This window comes from Gobio gobio (assembly GCF_949357685.1).
Source record: "Gobio gobio genome assembly, chromosome: 20".
Lineage (NCBI taxonomy): Eukaryota > Metazoa > Chordata > Actinopteri > Cypriniformes > Gobionidae > Gobio > Gobio gobio.
In genome coordinates this window covers 45,494,408-45,521,446 of record NC_137113.1, presented here as the reverse complement: position 1 = coordinate 45,521,446, position 27,039 = coordinate 45,494,408, and the positions used below count along the sequence as shown (strand labels likewise).

Here is a 27,039-nt window from a genome sequence, read left to right as displayed (position 1 = left end):
AAAATAATATTAAATACAGGTCGATTTTTTTGATTTGTGGGCAGAAAATATGTAATATTGTTTGCATAAGTAATATAATAAATAGAAATAAAGACAATAAGTTGTGATTTGTGCACAATAAGGAATATTTATTTAGGCAGTAAACCGATACTGATAAAATACTGTATTCTGATTTCATGATGTTTTTTATTATTATTATGTAAAGAGTTGTAAAGTGAATATAAGTTGCACTTAAAAGATGGATTTATGCACATTATGACTTGAAATATTTATTAAGAAAGCAAATATGGAAATGGAAAATAGTTTTATTGATATATTGAAAACACTTTTATTTCTATATTTTTAGTTTTCTAATGTTAATTTCAGTTTCATTTTTAGCAATTTTGGTGTGTGTGTGTGTGTGTGTGTGTGTGTGTGTGTGTGTGTGTGTGTGTGTGTGTGTGTGTGTGTGTGTGTGTGTGTGTGTGTGTGTGTGTGTGTGTGTGTGTGTGTGTGTGTGTGTGTGTGTGTGTGTGTGTGTGTGTGTGTGTGTGTGTGTGTGTGTGTGTGTGTGTGTGTGTGTGTGTGTGTGTGTGTGTGTGTGTGTGTGTGTGTATTGATATTTAGGTTAAATTTATTTTTATTTCTGTTTTAGTTTTGTTTTTATTTCCTGGTAATAATTTTTGTGCTTCAACTTAAATATATTTCAGTTTATTAAGGCAACATTTTAAAATTTTCATTTAGTTTACGATTTTTAACTAATATTTATATAAATATTTATATAATATTTATATAATATTTTTATTCAGATTTATTTCAATGAACATGGATGGATGGATGGATGGATGGATGGATGGATGGATGGATGGATGGATGGATGGATGGATGGATGGATGGATGGATGGATGGATGGATGGATGGATGGATGGATGGATGGATGGATGGATGGATGGATGGATGGATGGATGGATAGATAGATAGATAGATAGATAGATAGATAGATAGATAGATAGATAGATAGATAGATAGATAGATAGAAACATTTAGGTTTAATTTATTTTTATTTCTGTTTTAGTTCTATATATATATTTTTTAATTAATTTTAGTGCCTCAACTTAAACTTATTCAGTTTATTGCCAAGGCAACATTTCTAATTTTCATTTAGTTCAGTTCATCTAATATTTATATTCAATTTTATTTCAGCTTTATTTCAATTAACAGAAATGTTTTTAATAGTTAATTTTTTTAGTTAACAATAATAACCCTGATTTCATGTTGAATTGAATTACATACACTAAGTAAAGCATATTCAATATATGTTTAGGTGGCTTTTCTGTTTAAAAAAAGCATGTTTTTTGTGAAGTCCAGACGTTTTTTTAGAGCAGGGTTTGGGGTTATGGAGGACTTTTTAGAGTCTTTCCATGATGCATAATTTACAATTGTGGGTGATTTCATCTGCGGTTTTCACAGCGCTTCAGCCAGCATGCAGTGGAGAGCTAAAGCAAGGACGGATCAGATCTGGGTGTCACTGCTGCACATTCTGGAAAATGGGACGGATTGGAAATTGGCCACCTTCAACACAGCAGATTACCTCACGTTGTTTCTCTTCTTGTTCTCTCCTCAGGGCCGATGTATCAACTTTACACGAGTGAAGGAGGAGGCGGCGGCGGCGGCCAAAGCTCCTCCGCGAGCTCAAAGCCCACCTCCACCTCCGCCAGACTATCAGCCGGTTCCCAGTCCAGTCACCTCCCCTCCGAACAGCCCACCTCCGAGAGGACCACCTCTGCCACAACCTCCACCGGGTCCCCCGCCCGCCCGGGTCCCGCCCGGCCCACCCTGCCCCCCACCGTCACGGGCCCCGCCCAGCCTCGATGGCAGACCATGAGAGAAAGATCCAGCCTCCAGTGCAATTCATCCATACAGCCAAACAAAATGCTCCTCTCGCCAAAAAAACACGCGTGGTATTTATCGGTCAGGTTCGATTAGGATGTGGTGTGTAGTTTGTTGCTGGACAGCAAAAAAAAAAAAAAAGAAAAGCAAAAAGTCGTGACAAAAAATTCAACTACTGAGTTTTCCATACGCAGATTAAGAGAATGACTGAAGCGGCTGGACGAATCATCGTAATTATTCCCATCACATGTACAAAGGGGTTTAAAGCACATACGAATCCTATGAGCTTTCGATATCATGCCAAAATGTCCAAAATAACCAGTATTAGATGCTACGTTATATTGTACAGCATCCTGTGCCTCTCCGTTTCATTTGTTTTTGTTTTATTTTAATGTCGAGTCACAGATTTTACAGTTGTTGAGTTGCAGGTTCTCTCAGGTGAGGCTCTGACCCGTATGAAGGTCTTGAGTCGATGTGGCCAAAGGGGAATATCATAGCCTGTCAAAATGTAAGATGAATGCAAGTGTTGAATGTGTAAAGGCATTTATTTTACTGTAGTATCGCAATTAACGTTTTACGCCGGGTTCAGACTACACAATATCAGCCTGATCTGTTTGATGAAGGGTGTCGTGGTGATTCGTAAACGTGAGAATCGATCATCTCCTGTAGTGTGTCAGTGGACGAGAACTGAAAGACTAGCAGGTTTAATTTTTCCTTGTAAATTTCTTGTGAGGGAAGTCACTAGTTCCGCCTTCTCGATGACATCACTCATATCGTTAAAGACGGCACGCGATGATTGGTCGTGAATTTAGGAGTCAAAATCTCATTATCAGTGGCTGCGTCCAAGCTAGGAAGGCATCAAGGCAAGTCCGAATCCAATGTTAGCTTCACCTCCTGTCTCCTGAGAGACCTTCATCTGATGGATTTTTGAAGACAGCATATGTATCCTTCGCTGCCTTTGATATCCCACAATCCTGTGCGTTCCATTCTGTGACAGTTGAGCTAGAAGAGGAAAGATGGGCGTCTGAAAGTCGCGTTTGCTGGTCAGTTTGTGTGTAAATGGTCATTTTTGGCCGACGCTTTCCACTTCTGATGTGAGAAATTACAATTATAGCAATGAAATATTCACTAGTTCTCACCAAAGCTCGCTCTATTTTGCTGTAGATGGTTAAACCGTGACGCTGCCTCAGAAGTTGATCCGAAACTCGTAAAGTTTCGTGAGGTGCCTTTGTGAAAACGCTGCCTGCAAAGTCATTTCCTGATAAGCTTTCGACGCAGCCAGTGGCTATTCGCCAATATTGCGTCGTCTGAACCCGGCATTACTATGTCACAAGTTTGGTTTAGGTAAAACTTGTGTGCAGGATTTGTCTCAAATCACTCGGTTGCTGGAATTTTGACTGATTCTCGAAGGTGCAAAAGTGGGATACAAGAATGTTTTTGATGCTTTATCTGGGTGAATCTCATGAAAACGTCCTGTGGCTAAGTTTATGCAACTGGCCACATGTCACATTTCAATCCAAAATGAAAAGAAAAATATATTTAGCCTATATTTTGCAAAAAGAAAATGAAACCTATTTTAAGGACCATTAATTAGAGCTGCACGATTAATCATAAAGGGCCCTATCATACACCCGGCACTAGTGTTTTTTGCTAGTTTCAGCCCGACAAAGTTATTATTTTAACGTCCAGCGCCACGTTTAAATAGCAAATGCTTGTGGCGCATCTGTTCACCCATGGGCGTCTGGTCTGAAAACCAGGTGTGTTCAGGAGCATTGTTGGAGTGTTGCTGTTTTGAGGAACTGAAAACGCAATATTTTTGTGTTATTTAAAGGGCACGTACACTCTGCTTATTACACACACACACACACACACAGCAGCACACGCACATTTTTAAATATTAAAAATAAAAGGATTCCTCTCTGGAGAAGCGTTCAGTCTTTCCGCTCACATGTAAATAGCGAATCCGCCCTGGTGTGAGCACAACTGGCTTTTAAAGGGAATGGGAGACGAGACTGATTGGTTTATTGCACGTTACGCCCAAAACACACCCATGACTCATTAAGAGACTCGTTACAACCCTTTTGGACCATTTTTCTGTCGTTAAACTAGCAAAAGAGGATTCGGACACGTGCGCCATGAGCTTCAGACCATTAAAATAGGGCCCAGTTTCATTATTTATTTTACAGTAATTCAAATCATCACAGAAGTACTAGAATAAAAGTTTATAGTTCACTGATGTCTTCAGTAGCGACCAAAACAGAGCAAATCGCCTTTTGAAAGTAACCAGACATTTTAAATAAAGATTGTATCAATTACGTTGATACACGAGTAGGTGGCAACAAGTGACTGTTAAATGTATTTGTCATTGAATCATTCATTCAAGAGATTCGTTTAAAAAAACACTGATTCATCCTGTAATGTAACAAGTGAAGTATTTATGAGTCATTGAAAAAAAATTCATTCAGATTAAACATTTTAACAGAAATATGGAGAAAGAGGCGAGACGTGGATGGAGCTGAGGTGACGGGATGACTAGCAGACAAACGGCAAAGTGTCCACGCCCGTAATTATGCAGAACTTTAATGCTTTATATAATGTAAACGAATGAGTTATAAAAAAATTCACCCCCCTCACAGTCGTCATGAAGGGCAAAATTAGCCGTATACACTCTAAAAAAAAAGGCTCGTAATCATAGGGGAACCTTTTTTAGTGCTATATAGCACCAATTTTGGTGCTTCAGTGGTTCTTCAGCGGTTCTTCAGAGGTGCTATATAGCACCTTAGTCAAAGAACCGGCGAAGAACCGCTGAAGAACCGCTGAAGAACCACTGAAGAACCACTGAAGCACCAAAAATGGTGCTATATAGCACTAAAAAAGGTTCCCCTATGATTACGAGCCAAGAACCATTTTTGGTGCAATATAGAACCTTTTTTTTTTTAGAGTGTAGACCAAAACCACAATTTGTACCAGACTATAAACATGGCCAGTCGATGAATTACAGTTTAAGTCACTTCCGTATTGGCTTCAAGAGAAACTGCGGGAGGTTATCACTTGGTTTGAAACCAAAAAAATTGTGATTTTTAATTTATCCAGAATCGTGCATCTCTACCATTAAGATGTTTTTGCATTGTGACATTATTTTCATGACCCCACATAATTCACCCCACAGTAATGCATCAAGATTAGTTTTTTTGTAAAATAATTTTCAGTGGTGATTTTTATTAGATTAAGTGCAATATACAATACTGTTGTATATTTTGTACAAAATACATTAATTGCATAATTTGTACATTTTATTAGCAATACGTTTGAGAAAACTACATTTTCTATGTAATAAATTTTGTATTTATATCAGCATAAATCAAAGGAAGCACCTAAATAGAATTCAACTAATTTATCATTATAAGATACAGTATTTTTTTCATCAGGGTGATGAGGATAGGGTGGCATCCTGAATGGTCCTCAATCTAGGCTTCTTTTTCTCTAAGCAAACAAACACATTTTTTCATTTATCCTGTGTTTTCTGATGACCCAGGCATGTTCTTGGCAGGTTTCGTGCGATCAGGTTTGTTGATTGTAAAGGTTGAAGCTCTAGAAGCGAATGCAGCGTCAGGTCAGTTCTTGTCATGTTTTCTGTATTCCGCAGCTGTACTGTACGTATGTTGATATTCATCATGTTTCCTTTGCATTTCATCGTCAAACATATTGCAACTGCAGGGCAGTTCACAGCATTTAATTTATTATCCCCATGCCTGAAGGAAGGTACTTGAATATGACAAGGTGTCCTCTGTTACAAGCAGGACACTGTGCATGAAACCAAAAAAAAATCGGAAAAAACGGAAAAAAATCACTTTGCCTCAGATAACAGCCAGTGCCTTCTGTGTGTTTGTTAGTTTTTTTTTAATTTCCTTTCTTTTTACGTCATTCAAGTATGATACAGTAGCACTGTTTGTACTTTTGTTGTAATGAAAAGATGTCCCCTTTTTATCATTAAAAAGTGAAAAACTGTTCAGCTGTGAACAAGCTTAAACGTTCACCCTCATCGGTTATTCAAATTTGGCATAATGCGGTCCAAACCAAAGCTATTGATGCCGACAACTGCAGTATGATGCTATAGGTTTGTGCTTTCGTTTGGATTTTGTTTTATTTCATTTGCTTGTGGCAATCATTCGAAACATTGTGATCTGTACTATTCCACACAAAAATGTTGATACCAGAGTTATAAATCACAATTGTATTGTGTTATGATGTAATAAGTGTATTAACAACAATACTGATGCGTCTATTGAAAGGCTCATAAAGTTTACTTTTTTCACAGTATTAATAAAGGTCGACTTTCAAGCTTTTACTGCATTTGTCCAGTTATTGGTTGTTCTACGTGTGAAAAGTGAAGTGTGACTGCTCACAAGATCCTCCTTAGGATTGAATTAAACACCTAAAGCTGCTTTGGAAATAGTTTGCTTTGTTTAGGATTGCTTTTGTAATGCAAACTGCTCAGCGCAGTGTGAGTTGAAGAGCAGCTACAAGTGTGTTTACATGCAATGTCTTGCTATGTATATTTTTTACACTATATTTCCAAAAGTTTTGGGACGCCTGCCTTTACATGCTCACGAACTTTAATGCCATCCCATTCTCAATCCGTAGGGTTTAATATGGAGTTGGCCCACCCTTCGCAGCTCTAACAGCTTCAGCTCTTCTGGGAAGGCTTTCCTCAAGGTTTAGGAGTGTGTTTATGGGAATTCTTAGAAGCGCATTTGTGAGGTCAGGCACTGATGTTGGACGAGGTCAGGACTCTGTGCAGGCCAGTCAAGTTCCTCCACACCAAACTCACTCATCCATGTCTTTGTGCACTGGTCAGTCATGTTGGGACAGGAAGGGGCCGTCCCCAAACTGTTCCCACAAAGTTGGGAGCATGAAATTGTCCAAAATGTCTTGGTATGCTGACGCATTAAGAGCAGTGTTGGGGAAAGTTACTTTGAAAAGTAATGCATTACAATATTGCGTTACTCCCTTAAAAAGTAACTAATTGAGTTACTTAGTTACTTTTTAAGAAAAGTAATGCGTTACGTTACTTTTGTGTTACTTTTTCTCACCTGGGCTGGGCTTGTTTTTTGGGTTTATTAAAACCAAAATTTTACATTTTTGTGCAACGGTAAAGACCTCTTCATACCAAAATTGAAATAATAAGCCCCAGGCTGAGGTAAAAATGCAAACTCCTGCATGAACAGTAGAGGGCGCAGCTCTGGATAATGGTAGAATTGGATGCAGGAGAAAAAGGTTTTACCAATAAAAACAAAAAAATCTAGTAATTTTCATCATCAAAGGTCAGCAGCAAGACATTGGTAAATTAAATATAAAGGTAGCATAAATGCATAAAAATAGTTTTATTTAACATTTAATTATTGGAGGTTTGCATAGTACTCTGATTTAGCATTTGACTGATTTTATTCATTTTGAGGAGTACAGAATCTTTATTGTTCAAGTGAGATAAATAAATGCTCACATTTAGTCTAGAACTACAATTACCATCATGTTTACACACACGCCTCTGCACTTATTTTTCCCAACATGGGGGCAGGAGAGCTGTCAGTCAAATTAATGTGAAAAAGTAACTCAGGTATTTTGTTGTAAATTTGAAAAGCAATGCGTTACTTTACTAGTTACTTGGAAAAAGTAATATTATTACGTAACTCAAGTTACTTGTAATGCGTAAGTTACCCCCAACACTGATTAAGAGTTCCCTTCAGTGGAACGAAGGGGCCAAGCCCAACCCCTGAAAAACAACCCCACACCATAATCCCCCCTCCACCAAACTTTACACTTGGCACAATGCAGTCAGGCAAGTCCCGTCCTCCTGGCAACCGCCAAACCCAGACTCGTCCATGTGATTGCCAGAGAGAAGCGTGATTGGTCGCTCCAGAGAACACGTCTCCACTGCTCTAGAGTCCAATGGCGGCGTGCTTTACCCCACTGCATCCCATGCTTTGCATTGCACTTGGTGATGTAAGGCTTGGATGAGCTGCTCGGCCATGGAAACCCATTCCATGAAGCTCTACACACTGTTCTTGAGCTCATCTGAAGGACACATGAAGTTTGAAAGTCTGGAGCTCTTGACTCTACAGAAAGTTGGCGACTTCTGTGACCCTCAGCATGCGCTGACCCCGCTCTGTGATTTTATGTGGCCTACCACTTCATGAGTTGCTGTTGTTCCCAATGGCTTCCACTTTGTTATAAAACCACTAACAGTTGAGTGTGGAATATTTAGTGGTGAGGAAATTTCCCGAATGGACTTTCCCGGCACCACGCTTGAGTTCTCTGAGCTCCTGAGAGCGGCCCATTCTCTCACAAATGTGTGTAGAAGCGTCTGCAGGCCTAGTGCTTGATTTATACACCTGTGGCCATGAAGTGATTGGAACACCTCAATTCAATGAGTTGGAGGGGTGTCCCAATACTATTGGCAATATAGTGTATATACATAGTACCAATTGACCATTGTGACCATGTCCATCCCTTTATGACCACAGTGGACCATCTTCTGATGGCCACTTCCAGCAGGATAACGCACCGTCACAAAGCTCCTCAAAGGTTTTTTTTTTTTAGTTGAACTCAAATGTCCTCCACAGTCATCAGATCCCAGTCCAATAGAGCAGCTTTGGGATGTGCTGGAACAGGATATTCACATCATGGATGTGTAGCCGACAAATCTGCATCAACTGTGTGATGATATCCTGACAATATGGAGCAGATTGTTGAATCTGTGCCATGAAGAATAAGGCAGTTCTGAAGGCAAGTTGTAATAATATAAACCTCTCACGGCCCCTCATAGGTTCATAGACTCTACTCTGGGTCTCCCAGCAAGGTCTAAATCTTGTTCTCGTGGCTTTTAGACAATAATCCATGGGAAATGAAAAGTAAGCTAAGGGTGAATGTTGATCAAATAAGGTTTTTCCCTAATGGAAACACATATAATGGAAGAATGAAGAGTTGGTAATATGAATAACCCGAAGGTGTCTGTCTTGTATCTTGTTAAAATGTTTTATAGTGGGGTCAAATTGTAACTGTTAACTGGAATTTATATAATTCATTTTATAATTTATAAAATTTTCAATTTATATAAAAAGACAACTCATATTTACTTCTCATTAAACCTTTCCAAAATATGATTTTAAAATTGTACTTAACAACTATTTTTAAACATATTTTTTTCATAAACTGTGAATATTATAAACAGTATTGTAACTTTAAAAAAAAAAAACATTTAAACTGAAAAAGTGTGGAAGCATAAGAGTTAAAATGCCACTCGATTTGATTTTGATTTTCACATTCATACTATATTACATCTGACCAGTGATATTATTCATATACTAATATTTTTATATAATATTTTGGATATATATGTGTGTGTGCGTGCGTGTGTGTGTGTGTATAAAATATATACAGTCGATTTATATATTTATTTTCATTTATTTTATATATTTTAAATATGAGGGACGGACAAAACACTAAACTTGGTTAAAACATCTGGCAAAATTATTTGGCAAAAAAGGCAAGCTACAGGTTTTATTTTACTATGCAAAACAATAATGCATAGACAAACAAAAAGCTCAATAAAAAGCATACATTGACTACAACACTTATTAATTTTTGTTTGATTCTCTCTTGTTTTTGCATGTGTTCATAATTTTCTTTGTATGACAGACTGACCAAAAAAATTATGTCTGCACAATTTGACATGTTTCATTGTGTTATCAAAAATAAAACAATTCACTTCAAGCACAGCTATGCAATTTACTTCGAAAATCTTAAAGAAATGTTTAATAATATTTGAATAAAGGATGAAAATGTCAACAACTTTAGGCCACTACTGTATATGTTTTTTTTTAAATTAACGTTTAGTTATTTTAGACTAAATGAATGATGCTATATATATATATATATATATATATATATGTGTGTAAACATTTATATTTTTAAGGTTTTTGACAGTCTTTCATGCTCATCAAGCCTGCATTTATTTGATCAAAAACACAGGGGGAAAACGGTAATATTGTGAAATATTATTACAATTTAAAATAATGTTTTTTTCTATTTTAATATAGTTTAAAATGTAATTTATTCCTGTGATCAAAGCTGAATTTTCAGCATTATTACTCCAGTCTTCGGTGACCCTTCAGAAATCATTGTAATATGCTGATTTATTATCAATGTTGAAAATATTTATATATTTTTGTCTGTATGTTTGATCAAATAAAGCTTGATGAGCATTCTTTCAAAAAACAGTAATGTTTCCAATCTTTTGACCGGTACTGTATGAATATACAGCAGATGGTGGAGGCATCAATCTGCTCCACAAGAAGGATTGGGGGAAGAGGGTGAACAATGGGAGGTCTTTTCCGCTGTGGAATTATGGGAACACTATGGAATGAGGTGTGGCAGATCACATGTGCTGTGTAGGCAGACGGGATCTCACACAGCACAGGTGGGAGAACAGCCGGATTTAAGGCTGAAGAATGAGAGTGTCACAGAAAACATGCACTTACTGACGTGTGAGAGAGGAGAACCATGTCTACAGCGGACTGATATATTATACATGGGTCTTTGCAGATCTATTACATCGGCTGGACCACATGACTTTGATTTGAACTGTTTTTAAGTTATATAACAGCTGTGCCAATCCATTTTCACCTCTCCTATGCTGCACTGTAATCCTGGATAAGTTGGCAAAACTCAAAAAAATTGAGGCAATCAATTACATCACAATTTTTAAGTTAAGAAATTCAAAGTTTAAAGGGTTAGTTCACCCAAAAATGAAAATTCTGTCATTAATTACTCACCCTCATGTCGTTCGACACCTGTAAGACCTCCGTTCATCTTCACAACACAAATGAAGATATTTTTGTTGAAAGCTGATGCTGAGAAAGGCTTCACACAGGCCTCCATTGGCATTCAGTACATTTACTCTCCCAAGACCCATAAAAGGCACTAAAAACGTCGTTACAAAGTCCATCTCACCACAGTGACTCTACAATAATTTTACGATGCGACGACAATAGTTTTTGTGCGCAAAAAGAAATAAAAATAACACCTTTATCCAGCTTGTTCTTGTCTTCCGTGTGTGCCTCCACGACGCATGCGCGAGAATATGACGCAGATCCGGCGTTCGGACACATGACCCAGAAGCGATTTGTTTACAAGCAGAGGAAGACGCGCGTATCTAAGCTGTTGAATTCTACATTGATCGTGCTTTAGGTCTCGGCGTAGTTCTCAAATGGGGTTAAGTGTGCATTTCATGGATTCCCGAACCCCGGCGCTACGTCATATTCTCGCGCATGCGTCGTGGAGGCACACACGGAAGACAAGAAGAGGTGAATAAAGTCGTTATTTGGATTTTTTTTGCGCACAAAAATTATTGTCGTCGCTTCGTAAAATTATTGTAGAGCCACTGTGGTGAGATGGACTTTGTAACGACGTTTTAAGTGCCTTTTATGGGTCTTGGGAGTGTAAATGTACTGAATGCCAATGGAGGCCTATCTGAAGCCTTTCTCAGCATCAGCTTTCAACTAAAATATCTTCATTTGTGTTCCGAAGATGAACGGAGGTCTTACGGGTGTCGAACGACATGAGGGTGAGTAATTAATGACAGAATTTTCATTTTTGGGTGAACTAACCCTTTAAATTCCATATCTTTTTGTTTGGCATGGTCTGAAGATGATCTGGTTACATTGAAAATCGTCTTGAGCCAAGGAATCCGAATTTAGTAAAGAATTTTAGTAATTAATGACAGAATTTTCATTTTTGGGTGAACTAACCCTTTAAGTAAGCAGAACTGGCAGATTGTTCATTTTATTTGCTCTTAGCTTGAAATATTTGATTAAGCCAACTCATACATTTCACTTAAAGGCACAATATGTAAAAAATTTTGTATTAAAGGTCCTGTTCTTCGTGATCCCAATATAAAGCTCAAAGTTCAATGTCAAGCGAGATATTTTATTTAACAGAAGTTCCCTTTCAAAGCCTACAGCGAACGGCCGGTTTGGACTACATCCCTGTACTTTCTGCTTTAATGACGTCAGTAGAACAGTTTGTTGACTAAACTCCGCCCACAAGAATAGGCGAAAAAGGGGGCGTGGTCTTGTTGCTCTCCCTCGTGGAGAAGAGGAAGTGTTGCGTTTGTAGAGTGTGTTTGTCGCCATGTCATCGAGACGCTGTTATTTTCATCCCGGAGTCAAATCACCTTTGTTTGGCCTTCAGGGATGCTGTAGTTTGAGCACATGCATCTCCCCGTTATGGTAAGAGGCGTGACCTTTCCGGGCAACGAATCACAACACGGGAACCGCTGGCACAATCAGAACTCGTTACGTATTTCTGAAGGAGGGACTTCATAGAATAAGGAAATCCTCAAGCCGTTTTTAGGACAGTGAAAACAGCGGTATACAGATAAGTAAATTGTGTGAAAAATACTGTTTTTTTACACGCGAAACATAAACACATGTTATATTGCACACTGTAAACACAATCAAAGCTTCAAAAACACAGGAAAAACGGGACCTTTAAAATATCCAAAAAACACTTGCACAGTGTGATTAGGCTATGCAGTTACATTACTTACATTATCCCAAAAGTTCCCAAGAATTTGTAAATCCAGAGAAATGGCTCGTCCCTTGACATTATCGCCTGTAAATGACGTAATATCCTCGGTTTACGCGTGTTAAAAACCATGGCAACACACGTGGATAATTGCAAACACGCCTGTTGTGGCATTCAGTCATCATGGATCACGATTTTTCATTGGAGAGTTGAGTTCAGAAAACCACCCCTAAATGTAAACGTAGATCATCTGAAGCCCCGGGTATACTTCACTAGTTTCCACAGATTTATATTCCTTTTGCCATAAACGCGGAAAGACGCGTTCGGCGCGTGCACACTATCTATCGCTCTCACTTTGATGTCATTCGCCGATCTGTCTGCGGAGCGCCAATGCATCTCAAACAAGCCAAAAAGATTAATGGGATTTAAAAAAAATGTTTACCATTATAGGCTGGTTGTTTACACTCACTGTGTTCAAACCAAGTGGCAACCTCCCCAGTTTCTCTTGAAGCCAATACGGAAGTGATTTAAACTGCAATTCATCGATTGGCCACTAGAGAGAATTGCAGAAGAGAGCAGGGCCCTTCTTAAGTGGTTGTATCCCTAAGGGGGAAAAATCCCTGAGGCAAGGGATTTCTTTAAGAGGGTTGTAACAAACGTCTTAACCGTCACCCTTACCTAAGTGTTTAAACTAAGCTTTTCGCGATAGTTTCTGTCAAAACACGGCAATGGAGAAGCGGTTGCTATAGTTACAAAATCTCACGCAATAAACAGAACATACATAACGGACCACTGACTTTTAAACAAGTTTGACATTTACTAAACTATACAGCTGTACTACAATATTTGAGTTATGGGGAATATTAAAGGCGGCCTGACGGACGACACAGAGCGTCCTCGAGCACATTGTTTTATGAGTCCAGCTACGACACCTGACCGGAGGATGTGTGTCCTAGACGCAACGTGTGCTAACCGGCTTTACAGTAATGCAAAAAAAAAGAAATCTAAAACAAACTGGACCAAGGACAAACAGCATTTTTGTTTTGTTTTTAAACAGGGGTAAAACACCCAAGCCTGCCACTATAATCGGTCACTCTTGTGCACAAGATGAAAGCCTGCCATGAAATAATTAATTTAAGTAATGAAAAAAATATGAAAACTTTGGTGTTGAATGTTTATTTAATCAATATACACCGTGTCACGTCATACTTTCAACAGGCTTATTTTAATTGATTGGTAAAAATGCACATCAGTACATTCTTTCTCAGTTCACATGAAATCATCCATGGCGTTTGAGTTTAGCAGATGACTTAAGATACCTATTTTGATCCCTTAATTTTTTAAGGGCTAAATGGTTACTAAGGACTTTGTTGCAACGCATAACAGAACTTAAGGGAAAACTTAAAGGGATAGTTCACCCAAAAATGAAAATGATCCAATGATTTACTCACCCTCAAGTCATCCGAGGTGTATATGACATTCTTCTTTCAGACGAGTTGTATTAAAAATGTTCTGGCTAACCCAAGCATTATAATGGCAGTAATAGTTGCTCGGTTTTTGAAGTCTTGTCCTCTTTTGAAAAATGCATCTGTCCGTCAAATAACTGCTCCACGTGGCTCCGGGCTGTTAATAAAGGCCTTCTGAAGCGAATCGATGCGTTTGTGTAAGAAAAATATCCATATTTAAAAATGTATTTTTTTCTATGGCTCTGCATCAGCCGTCCCCGCGCCATCACTTCCGGCGAATAAGGTCAAAATACATCCAAAATACCGGCGCGATCATAGATATATACATAGATTCCTCAGTAGTGCCTGCGCGGATCAGTCGAATGAGGCATCTACATATATATAGGCTATCTTTGATTATTTCCATTATTTTGACCTTATTTGCCCGAAGTTATGGCACTGGGAATACTAGATGACATTCGTCGGATAAGAGGTAAAAAATAACATAAATACTGTTAGATTTCTCGCAGAAACCGATCGTTTCGTGTCTTAAGACATCAATGTGTCGCCACGAGCCGCATGGTTTAATAAGGATTCGTATGTCGATGTGTTTTTCCTCTCTTTGCTCTCATACTCTAAAATATCCCCATTGACATGCATTATACGACTATCACACTGCAACGGTTGGAGTTAAAAATCTTCATTTGTGTTCTACTGAAGAAACAAAGACACCTACATCTTGGATGCCCTGTGGGTGAACAGATAAACATAAAAAAAATTGTTGTTGCATTTAAGCCTTTAAGCATTTAAGGGAAATACTTAGTAAAAGCCTTAAGATTCCTTAAAGGGTTACTTCAGTGATTTAGCATTAAGCTTTGTATTTAAACTGGGTCATTTATGTAGTAGAAATGTGAAATTATTTTTGAATTTGGTGCCTTCTAGACTAAGAAAAGACAGAGGTCGGAGGTGAACGGAGGTCTTACGGGTGTCGAACGACATGAGGGTAAGTAATTAATGACAGAATTATCATTTTTGGGTGAACTAACCCTTTAAGGGCTTTCGAAACACATCTAGTACCACCCCAAAGTTCCTAGTTCCTGGGGAAAAGTTCCTGCAGTAAACGCGGCTTATGCTATCCACCTGTCACTCAAAGTGGCCACGCCCTTAATTATGCAGAACTTTAAGGCTTTATATAATGTAAACGAATGAGTCATTAAAAAATTCACCCCCTCACAGTCGTCATGAAGGGCAAAAATAGACCAAAACCACAATTTGTCCCAGACTGTAAACATGTGTTTTTCTGCTGTAAAGTTGGGCATTTTAACATGAGCTCAATGAGATTCTGCTCCTTCTGGAGTCTGTCCCTAATGGCCAGTCGAGGAATTGCAGTTTAAGTCACTTCCGTATTGGCCACAAGAGAAACTTATGGGTGACTTCACGGACACTACATCCATATTTTTTTACAGTCTATGGTTCAAACACCTTATAAAAGTGAATTTTGCAGTGTGATTACAGTGTGAATAAGATGATCTGAGGAAAAGTGTGTTCTTTCTGCATGTAGCGTGTCTGATAAAGGGTTTGAGGTGTTTGGCTTTGCAACAAATATTTGTGCCATTCACACACATTTCTTGAAATCCTAATGGCGCGTCACACAAAAGTCCAGCGATTTATGAGCTCTATGCTGAAGCTTTGCCCTCGATGCAAAACTGGAAACAATTAAATACTCGTTATTTGAAAAGGAAGAATGAAGGAAAGCACAGCCATTGCGAACAGGGCTTTATAAAGGGCAAACTGCGTTTCACCAGACAGACACATTGTTTTCCGGTTGCCGAATCTGAGGCTGTTTTTGCAGACGCCAAATATAAGGTGACGACCGTCTCTCGCTCTCCTCCTACAGCTGTGGTCACACGCAACAGCCCGAGCTGTAAATCCCCCCCCTGTCTTTGTTTATGCACAGCCTGACCGCGTCCACCGACACTCGGTGATATTTTTCTGCTCAAAACCCCCGGGCCAGTGGAATGTGCTGATTGTCAGGCTTTTTGGAGCCATTCTCACATTGCAACCCCATCTGAACTTCCCTCACCGAAGCTTCCCCGCACCACTCCTGCTCTCCTTATTCCTACTATTTGGATGCCCTTGTCTCCAAGGTAACACACAAAGACACAGATGTTTCTCGGTTAGCCAAAGCAATTTGTGAGGACAGACGGAGCGCAGAAGACAAGTATAGGCCTTCGACGTGACTGTAGTCTGACGAGACTTTCTGGACTGAAAACACTGTAATCAAGACATGACATGAACCCTGCAGAAAGCCTTTACATGAAGACATTTGCATAATGTCTGGAGTGTCTTGTGATCTGAAAATATTTAGATGCAAGTGTCTGCTTTTTCCTGATAAAAGCAACACTGGACATTGTCTGTGATCTTGGCCCAGCAGGTCTTCTTTAATAATTAAAAAACACACATTTCATTTACACACTTGAGTTGAGTGCGGTATTTAATGGCTTAGTAAAATTCATGATGGTCAATTACACAAAGAGTGTTTGAGATAAAGAAAAGTGTGCCAAATGCATTTGAAAAACATTTTTATTTAAAGGTGCACTATGTAACTTTTGTAGTTTGAAGATGTCAAGTGACCGAGTTTTGTGGAGCTGAGGAACCGCTGGAGCGATTGTTAATAAGATTAATGCAACACGCTTCGCGAGCAGCGGGACTTTTATTATGACACAGTCGCCGGCGCCATTTCTGCTTTTCCGGTCATGAGTATGAGGTAACGCAGCTCTGTTTATCATATTAGACACATCTGAGTGTGTTAATGATGTTATGACGTTACTCTGTGTGTTCTCTCTGCGGCTGCTATGACACTTGTTCACACTGCAGTGAGAGTAAAGCGTTTCTGCAAAATAAAACCGGAAACCGAGAGTAACGCAGATATGATGTCATCGACAGGCGACGCCCTCACACGTCCCAGTTCCTCGGTTAAAATAGCAATTTCTCACGATTTACAAATAGTTGGAAACATTTGGGATATTGTAAATACTCAACTGAACAAAATATATAACACTGGCCTAGTGGTTTTTTGATAATTTACTGAATTTTTTTTACATATTGCAGCTTTAATGACTGTACAAATGACAAGTAGTGTAACCATCAAATATGTATAGGCTACATCTTAATATTTTCATAAAAGTTTATTTATTTTTAATATTTATAAATTGTTACATTTTTTTTTTAATCATAAGTTTTTTTGCAAAGTTGCACCACATGACATATTCTCAACTAATCTTGCCTTGTTATAAAATGATCAAAATATCTGATAAAACCTGGACAATCTCTATGATGTAATTTCCTGTTTCATGTTTTTTTGTCTGTATGTTTGTCTGTGTTGGTTTCATATATTTTTGAAAAACATTTGAAGCATATTTTAATGTAGGTTTAAAAATGAAACTGTAAAAATGTCATGTGGTATAACTATCAAATATGTAAATATAATAATAATATTTTCATGTTTCTAAACATATTTTTCAAATTATTATTATTTTTTTTTTTTTACAAATATCATAAATGATTACTTTTACAGCATCTCACCACATGATATTTCCTACTATTTTCTACATTTTATTACTAAACTTGGCTTGTCATAAATTCTAATATATATTAGGGCTGTCAAACAATTAATCACATCCAAAATAAAAGTTCATGTTTACATAATATATGTGTGTGTACTGTGTATAATTATTATGTATATATAAATACACAAACATGCATGTATATATTTAAGAAAACACTTTTATTTATAAATCAAATATTTATATGTATATATAATATATGCATGCAACTATTTCTTAAATATATACATGAATGAGTGCTTATTTATATATATATATATATACATACAAATAACAATTATACACAGTACACACGATTTTACAGGACTAATATATATATATATATATATATATATATATATATATATATATATATATATATATATAATTACATTTATACTATATTAAATAAAATTATACTATATACTTTTTGACATTGACAAAAGGATTTCTATGATGTAGTTTCCTGCTTTTTGGTTTGTTTTCGTGTGTTGGTTGTTGTTGTTTTTTGCATGTTTCTCTGTGTTTGTGACTTTGTGACTTGTGACTTTGATATAAATAAATATTATATATACCCGGTATATTATTATATACAGTCAAACCAAAAAGATTCAGACTCCAGATATAATGTTTCACTAGTGTGTGCAGGACACTATAGTTCATTTATGATGTGAGGAGAGCAAAATAAAGTAAACTGTGACATATTATACCCAAACATTCTTCATACAGTGACTACAGTAAAACTGATAAAAATTTGCGAGCAAAATGATTCAGACACTTTGAGCTGACCGTGTTTTGCTGAAGTGTTTTCTCTTTAATTGCTCATGTGACCTTTGACACCACAGACTGAACAAAATGAAGCATTGCTTGGTCATTGAGCGTATTATCTAATTGTGTTCTTAATTGTAATCCATTACATCCCTTTTTATCAAAGTTATCTGACATTATCAAGATGAATTTGAGTTCATTTTCTAAACTATAGCGAATGAACTGTGATAATGTGAGATGTCTGAATACATTTTGGTTTGACTGTATAATATTACATATAAATAAGTTTCAATATCTAAATTAATTTTAATTCAGAAATGAAAATCATACTCGTCACAGAAGATCCATATTCAGGTGGTTGTGTGTACAGTATGATAAGACAAATGCACTCCCTCAGATGCTTGATGAATAATGTGTTGAAACTGCTAAGCCATGCTGAGTAAAGCGTTTTCATGGACTGCATGTGCCGGGCCGTCATGCAAACGTGGCAGCCTCCTCTGCCCCCTCCTCTCCTCTCCTACCACCCCTCCTCTCCTCTCCTCCTCCTCCTCCTCCTCCTCCTCTTTACTGGCAGCGCCAGACCGCCGGGGCCCCGGGGGCGAGATCTGTGGCGGGCCCCGCTCTCATGTCACTGGGCTTGCAGAGATTACGCTGACTCCTGCTGGTCAGAGGAGGCGAGGCGCTGGCCCGCTCCAGATGTCAGCCTCAACACCAGTCTGAGGTCGCTCCCAAGGTTTTGGGGTTTGATGAGAAAGAATGTTCGAAACGGCACAGACATCTGATCCCAGATCTGCTGTGTGAATGTGCACGTGAAAACGGAGTGTGAGGACTGAATGCACTGAAGAGGAAAGAAGCTAAATGAATTACACAATCTGCCTCCTGTCATCAGAACCGGATGTCTCTTTCTTTGTTAAAACTAAATTTGTTTTTTACGTTGATTTTTATAATCAGTATTTATTTATTAAATGTATTCATTTATTTATGTTTGGCATTAGAAGTTTTTTGGGCTTGATTAATTATATTTTCATGTTTGTAAAGAGGCAAAAAAAAATGATTAGGTTTCTATAAAATTGTTAGTTTTTGCCAAAAAAAACAATTCAGGTATTTATTTATTTATTTAGTATAGAATTTTTACATTTTCGGACCAGTATTTTATTTATATTTTTAATAATTGTATTTTAATAATAATTTATTTATTTGTTTGTTTGTTTATTAGTCTTTTATCTGCAAGAAAACAACATTAAAAACTATTAATAAGAATAAAAATGAGCATAACATGATCATACTTAAGCAAACTCAGTGATTGCATAAATATATTTTTACATATATATATATAATGTACACAAACATAAAAAATAGTAAAAAAATTATATATATGTACTGTAATAAAAAGATTTATTACACTTTTTTACTATTTTTTATTTTTGGGTATATATGTGTATATATATATATATATATATATAATATTATTTTAAAAATTATATATTTTATATATATAAATATATAATAGAATTTTTTAGTAATTTTTATATATATTAAAATAAAAATAATTTAAAAAAAATATGTATGTGTGTGTGTGTGTGTATGTATATATATATATGTATATATGTATATATATATATGTATATGTATATATGTATATATGTATATATATATGTATATATGTATATATATATGTATATATGTATATATGTATATATATATGTATATATGTATATATATATATATATATATATATATATGTATATATGTATATATATATATATATATATATATGTATATATATATATATATATATATATATATATATATATATATATATATATATATATATATATATATATATATATATATATATATATATATATATATATATATATATATATATATATATATGTACACACACACACACATTTTTTATTCACATTATTTTTATTTTATTATGTGGGGCACAAAGAATGTACATGTAGATGTTGGGCTTCAAATGTTAAACTTCGTAAACCCATTCACTTTCATTATGCAATAGGGCAGCCTGGACATTCTGCTAAACATCTCCTTCTTTTCCATTCCACACAAATCATACAAGTTTATAACAAACCACAAGAGGAGGAGTAAATGATGACGGAATATTCATTTAAAGAGACGTAAACAATGTTGCTAAATAGTATGTTTAGAGTGATGATATAATCTTTGTTATGCAACCATAAGCATTTCAACATGTCAGCAGATTTATTTGAGAGCATGAAAATAGCCCTTAATGAAGAACATGATGATCTTTCCAGTAATGAAACTATACAGGAAGTGTCGATCACATTCAGACGAGGAGTGTTGCCTCATTTCTGAAATAAATTGCATATGGAGACATTGCGTGGTTGTCAGTTTAGCGTCTATCTCTAATCATATTATCCCAGTGGAGTGGCATGCCTGCTCAGACAGGACAGAGAAGACTCTGGGATTACAGTGCTTTAAAACATACAATTACTGGCAGATTTGGCCTCTTGAAGCAGCATGGGGTGCTCAATTAAAATAATTAAAGCCAGGAAGTATTAAGGTAAACATTCTCATTGTGTCTACACTGCACTTCATTTCACTAATGTGTTTCGGAGGTGTTCACTGGTCTACTTTATGCTGAAACTAGTTCACCAGAGAATGTCAATAGTTATGCAGTTGCTTAGGTCAGTTGCATAAACAGCCATTATGTTAAGACGGTGTCTTAAAGGGATAGTTCACCCAAAAATTTAAATGTTGTCATCTCTTACACACCCTCAGGTTGTTCCAAACCTGAATGAGTTTCTTTCTTCTGTTGAACACAAAAGATATTTTGAAGAATGTTGGGCCTAAAATGGACACTCGCCAAGCACCAAATGCGAGTAAAAATCTGTGTTGGCGACTGTGAAATAGTGTCACTCGCCAGTTGAATTTATGAATTTGAACAATGCATGAGCGTAAACAAACGTGACGGGCCAGCGCTACATCACCGCGAAAGTTTAAGCCTCGACAATATTCAAGATGGGAGCTCATTTCATTACTCGCACTCTGTGTGGAGAGTCTAATGTGGCGTTCACACCGGACGCGATTCGCGCGAATAATTGGTGTAAAAGGAGGACGCTTGAACATTTTGAGTTTACTCGCTTCAATCGCGCGTGAAATTCACTGCACAACAGACGCGAATTCGCGTCATGGGCGGGGCTTCTGCCAGCGGCTCGTCTCGTTGAGAAATGGCTGACATGGGCTGTGTTTACACGTCTTTTTTTTGTTAAAATCTACTGTTAATGTGTGACAAAACGTAGGTTTATGACTTTTTCAGTCGATAATGTAGTTGTTTAAAGCTCAAATCTGTGGTTTATTTATATAAAGAGTGCCTATTTGAACATTTTATCTGCCGTTTTCGGAGTTGTGAGCTCCAGTGGATCAGCGGCACTCATCGCTCGTCAAAGCCGGCGAGGGCAACCTTTCCTCGGCCAGTCCTTCTGCCGTCTGCCGCTGGCTCTGATGTCTCTGTGGTTTTTCGAGCTATAATTCGTCTTGTAACGGCCGATCTTTGGTCTCATGGATCTATAATTTGTTCCCTGGCAAATCGTTTAGACTGAAGGCAAAGATAAGTTTCATTACTTTAAATTTTTTGGCTATAACTGTACGTTGCAGTTGTAACGTTAGCCGACTAGCACTGACTTTGAATGTTTGACTGAATTGTTTGCTTTATTTCATGTATAGCTTATTATAGCTTTTACTTATACTTTTGTATTATTGATCATACATAAACTTGCATTTAACAAAAAGAGACTGGGTTGTGTTTCATGTCATTTAATGTTATCACAGTGATAATCATATTGTGTGAACCAGATATTAATATACAGATTTTCTCCTCATTGTTGTCACTACTAGAGCAAGCTCCTGATTGGTTAACGCAGCGCGAAATATCCGCCAAAGTTCAGATTTTTCAACTTGAGCGATTCGCGCGAATCGTGCGTTCAAAACGATCAATTCGCGTCCTTCGCGCCGCCTCAATCGCGCTGCAGAATGCCATTTCGCGTCTCTGCATTGACTTAACATGTAAATCACTCGCGCGAATCGCGTCCGGTGTGAACGCACCATAAGACTTCGAGCGAATACTAAACTGAGCTCTTTTTCACCTTTGCTTGCATTTGAGCGGACCAATTCACACAAAATTATGTCCAAAAATAGTGAGCATCCTTGTAAACCTACTCTCAAAAAAATGAACTTTCACTGTTGTTAGTTGCACTCAAATCATCCTTGTTCACATTACTTAAAAAACTCATGTAACCAAATTTACTTCGATTTACTGAGTTGTTTCTACTAAAAAATTAGTATTGTCAGCTTTACTTAATAAGTGTTTGTTCGGTCAACTTAACATTGACAAACTGGGCAGTGGATCTTTAGTTCCCACCATGCTTTGCAAGGGACTGCATTAGGAGAGTAAATTTAGGGATTAAAGTGTTATTTTATCTTTTTCAGTAAAGGGAAAGATGTAGTTAGTTTATGTTAGCGCTATGTGCAGTTATGTTGGACATTTAGAGGAGTTTCTGTAATTTTAGGAGTTTCAGCCTGTGTTTAGGCTGTGCAGCCACTCATTCACTCATTTAATGGATGGACTTCCTGTTCTCAATTAAGTTTTTTAATTTTGTTTCTAAAAATATGCTTTTTGTTATATTTAATAGTTTTCCACTTACACTTGTAGAACAAGTAGGTAATTTAATAAGGTAAATTAAATCAATAAATGTGTTCACCTAACATAATAAACTTTTATAAATGTAACATAACATTATTAAGTAAACTGCACATATAAATATTATGTAACAGTGACAAATTCAAATGGTTTGTATTTACTTAAAGACATTTTGTCAGCTTTACTTGACTTTCTTTTGTTCATATAACTAAATTGTTATTTGTAAAAATGACTCAATATAGTTGAGTGGAACAACTTGACGCAGCTTTTTTAAGTAAATTCAACAAATTATTTTTTTGAGTGTAGTCATTTGTGTTAAAGGAACGGCGACTTTTTGGGATAAGTCCATACATCCCATTCTCATCTCCGTACGTGCCATAACTCTGTCTGACGCACACAACGCTAGCCTAGCTTAGCACAAAGACTGGAGGTAAATGGCTCCAGCTAGCCTAAATAGGTGACTAAATAACGCCAACATTTTCATATTTACATGTTGTGATGTGTATAGTTACATCGTGTACTAAGACCGACGAAAAATGAAAAGTTGTGATTTTCTAGACCGATATGGCTAGGAACTATTCTCTCATTCCTGCGTAATAATCAAGGAACTTTGAGCCGTACCACGAAGACGTCAATAAAACAGCTTGAGAACAATATGACGCAGCAACACATTTACCTCAGAAGTCATTCAGTGTCCACAGCTGTGAGTTCACTAGAGAAATCAACTCTTTCACTAAATATATGCCCTAAATTAGCCGTTATATTCATTATATTCTACTGAACCTGTTAGTGATGTCTGGATTATTTCATGTATGTTTAAATAAATCTGTCCTGAAAAGGACAGACACTGTGTATAAATTATATTTCAACAACGAATTTGTGAAAAAACATAATTTTACCGTCAGTTTTGTGTACTGTTACACCACTATTTGTTCTTATTTTATTACTGACTGTTAACTTGTCTTTTAAATGTAAGTTTTACATTTATATTAGTTAGTCTAGTAGTTTTAGCTGTGGTATCGAAACTGTAATAGGAAATTTTGAATTTTCACTGGTATCTCATATTTTGGTGTCATTACTGCGTGTTTCATGGCCGGTACATTTTCTGAAGTCACCGGCCATTGGCAGGTGTGGCAAAAAGTTAGTTTTAGGCCCTGGTTGGTAACCAGACAGTTAATGGTAGCCATTGACTTCTATAGTATGGAGAGAAAAAATACAATGGAAGTCAAAGTCTACACTCTAAAAAATGCTGGGTTAAAAATAACCCAAGTTGGGTTGAAAATGGACTAACCCAGGAATTGGGTTGTTTTAACCCAGAGGTTGGGTTAAATGTTTGCTTAAAACAACCCAATTCCTGGATTAGTCCATTTTTAACCAAACTTGGGTTATTTTTAACCTAGCATTTTTAGAGTGTACCGTCAACTGTTGCCAACATTCTTCAAAATATCTTCTTTTGTGTTCAACTGAAGAAAAAAACTCATACAGGTTTGAAACAACATGAGGGTGAGTAAACGATGGCAGAATATACATTTTTGGGTGAACTATCCCTTTAAAGGTCCCATGGCATGGCATTTTTCTATTATTGTATAATGTTTCCTGAGGTGTACTTATATTGTTAGTATGACTTTTACATCATAAAATGTCATAATTTAGAAATAAAAGGCATTTTTTCAATACTGCTGTTTGCCCTGTGGCTGAATGCCCTGCTTCAAGAGGCGTGTCTGCTGTGAGACTTCAGTAAAAACGCCCACTGTTGTGATTGGCTGACATCTTTGTATTTTAAATGAGCGGAGGGGGCGTGGTTTAACGAGGTCTACGAGGCACGAGCTGCTGCCAGAGAGACGGATGGACCTGAGTTCACTTCACATCAGTTCTCAGCATGTCTGAACTGTTGTAGTTACTAGAATATACTTCAGGTTATTAGTCTATTTCTAGTCGGAGGGGCTGTCACTCATGTCAGAAAGTTAGTAACTTTAGTAAATTATGGATCAGCACTGACTGGAGACGCGAAACGTTTAGAACGATTCAGTCCGATTTGGTGAACTGATTCGGTTCACTAAAAAGAACTGGTTCAAAAGAAAGATCGTTCGCGAACCGGACATCACTAACGTACCAGAGATGGAGCTCAGCGATTGCTAACAAAGTTATTTATAGTACCTACTGAGTTATGAGAGCGCTGTCAGTCAGCGCGAGTTTATTGTGTTTGTATCTGAGAGTTCTGAATAAACACGAGTCCCAGTCACACCGAGTCCGTCTTCATCATTATTACCAACTTTGTAACACATGCAAAGTACCATTACAGCTGTCGAGATGAACGAGTTAAAAGTAAGTGTTGATAATAGCATTATTTTTAAAATAAAATAAAAGCGTCAGTGACGCGCATTGAGTACACAGCGCAAACAAAGACACAACAGCAGTAATCGAATGTAATCCAGTTTATTGTGGGGAAAGCTGGCTAGCCCGGATACCCTCACGCTTACCCCCCTTCTGCTTAATCTCACGCCGCGTTTGGTGCCTCCGCTGTGGGCCAGATGCAGTACTGGGGGTCGGGGATGTTGAAGGCCAACGGCCAGTGCAGCCCGAGCTTCGGCGTGTGTGAGGCCGATGTTGAGCAGAAACTCATGACTGTATGCACATTTTAGAACCGATAGACGCGACGAGGACGTACAAAAACACTGACTCACAAGATAGAAAACACGAAAACACAGTTCTGTCTGGAGAGAGAGAAGCCGCAGTGTGTGCACGAATAATAAATAATTAGCTACACATCAGAAATTACTGATCACAGATCAGAAGGAACTGAAAAAAGACTTCTGTTTTCATTTGTACATCCAAACACTGAGAAACTGCCAGCGTTCACTCGTTCACAAGTAATGATCTCTCGAGCGTTTGCATGGATGTGCCAGATTCTCTGGGCGGAGGAAAGGGAGGAAACCGTTCCTGCTTGGACGTCAAACCAGGAGACTTCAGGATTGGCTCGTCTGGCCTGTCATTTTCTCAAAGGCAGAGAGAGACAGCCAGAACTCGGGTTTACACCGATCAACATTTCTATCCACTTGGGGACAATATTCAGGCTAGGGGAACTCATATTAATGTTGAAATACCTCATAAAATGGAAATTTCATGCCATGGGACCTTTAAGAACTGGTATGACCAACTAGCAAATTAGATCATTAGATTGAGTTATAATAAAGTTATGACATCCGCATCAAACATTACAATGCTCATGATACCTTTCGGTAACTCTACAATAAGTAAATCCACTTCACCAAGTAATTACTCTTCGGCAGCGATGCCATAGAGCCAGAGCCGGCCCAGCCACTAAGCGAACCTTGCAATTGCAAAGGGCCCCGTGGCCAGCAGAGGGCCCCCTAGAGTCATTGCTGAAAAAAAATCATACATCAAAAGTAACATAAAATAAATAAATAAAAATAAAGAAAGAAATGGGCCTACAGTGCTCTTTATCAGGCATCATGATAAGCACAGTTGTTATTTATTTAGTTCTTTATTATGGCGAGTTCCCCGCTAATCTTGACCCCTGACTGACCCTGTGATGTCAGTCACATCATGTCACTCGTCAGTCAGTGACTCCGACGTCGACGATGTCTGACAACAAGAAACGAAAATATCTTTCTGGCCATGAAAAACGACAAAAGAAGAGGCTGGAAGAAGAAAAGAAGCAAGAAGATAAAGGTACGTAAACCTGTAGGCTTAATTTTCCGATACCTATGTATGTATGGATAATCTGCAGTCTAAATATAAGTTAGTCTCTCTCGCTCGCAGTATAGCGAGGCGGTTGTTATAGCGAATAAAAACCGCCTCGCAGCTCGCTATAGATTATCCCTCTTATTACATGGATACCTACCAAATCAATAAATAATTTGACACAAAATATTGATTGAAAAAGGAGTTTATTGATTTAAAAACGATTGTTGCTTCCGCTAAAGAAAATAGTCCGTTCCGCGTCCATAGCAACGCTCTGCTCAACGGTGTGTTATAGCTACTTCACAGCGGGCTGTTATCAAGACGTAACAGACCCGCATTCTACATTGGAATTCAACCAAGCCATGTAATAAAT

The 27,039-nt window shown here is 37.4% G+C and overlaps 1 protein-coding gene and 1 long non-coding RNA gene across 2 annotated transcripts in view; both read left to right on the top strand.

Moving 5' to 3' along the window:
• antxr1c (ANTXR cell adhesion molecule 1c) overlaps positions 1 to 3,387 on the top strand; it is a 50,897-nt gene extending 47,510 nt beyond the window's left edge. Inside the window, exon 18 of the mRNA XM_079801662.1 lies at positions 1,604 to 3,387. Coding sequence (XP_079657788.1) covers positions 1,604 to 1,864 — 261 coding nt within the window. The 3' untranslated portion in view covers positions 1,865 to 3,387. The remainder of the gene's footprint in view (positions 1 to 1,603) is intronic.
• Positions 1 to 6,217, top strand: part of LOC307117027 — a 527,365-nt gene extending 521,148 nt beyond the window's left edge. The window contains exon 2 of the long non-coding RNA XR_013815400.1: positions 4,857 to 6,217. This is a non-coding gene — a long non-coding RNA (uncharacterized lncRNA). The remainder of the gene's footprint in view (positions 1 to 4,856) is intronic.
• The last annotated feature ends 20,822 nt before the right edge of the window (positions 6,218 to 27,039 follow it).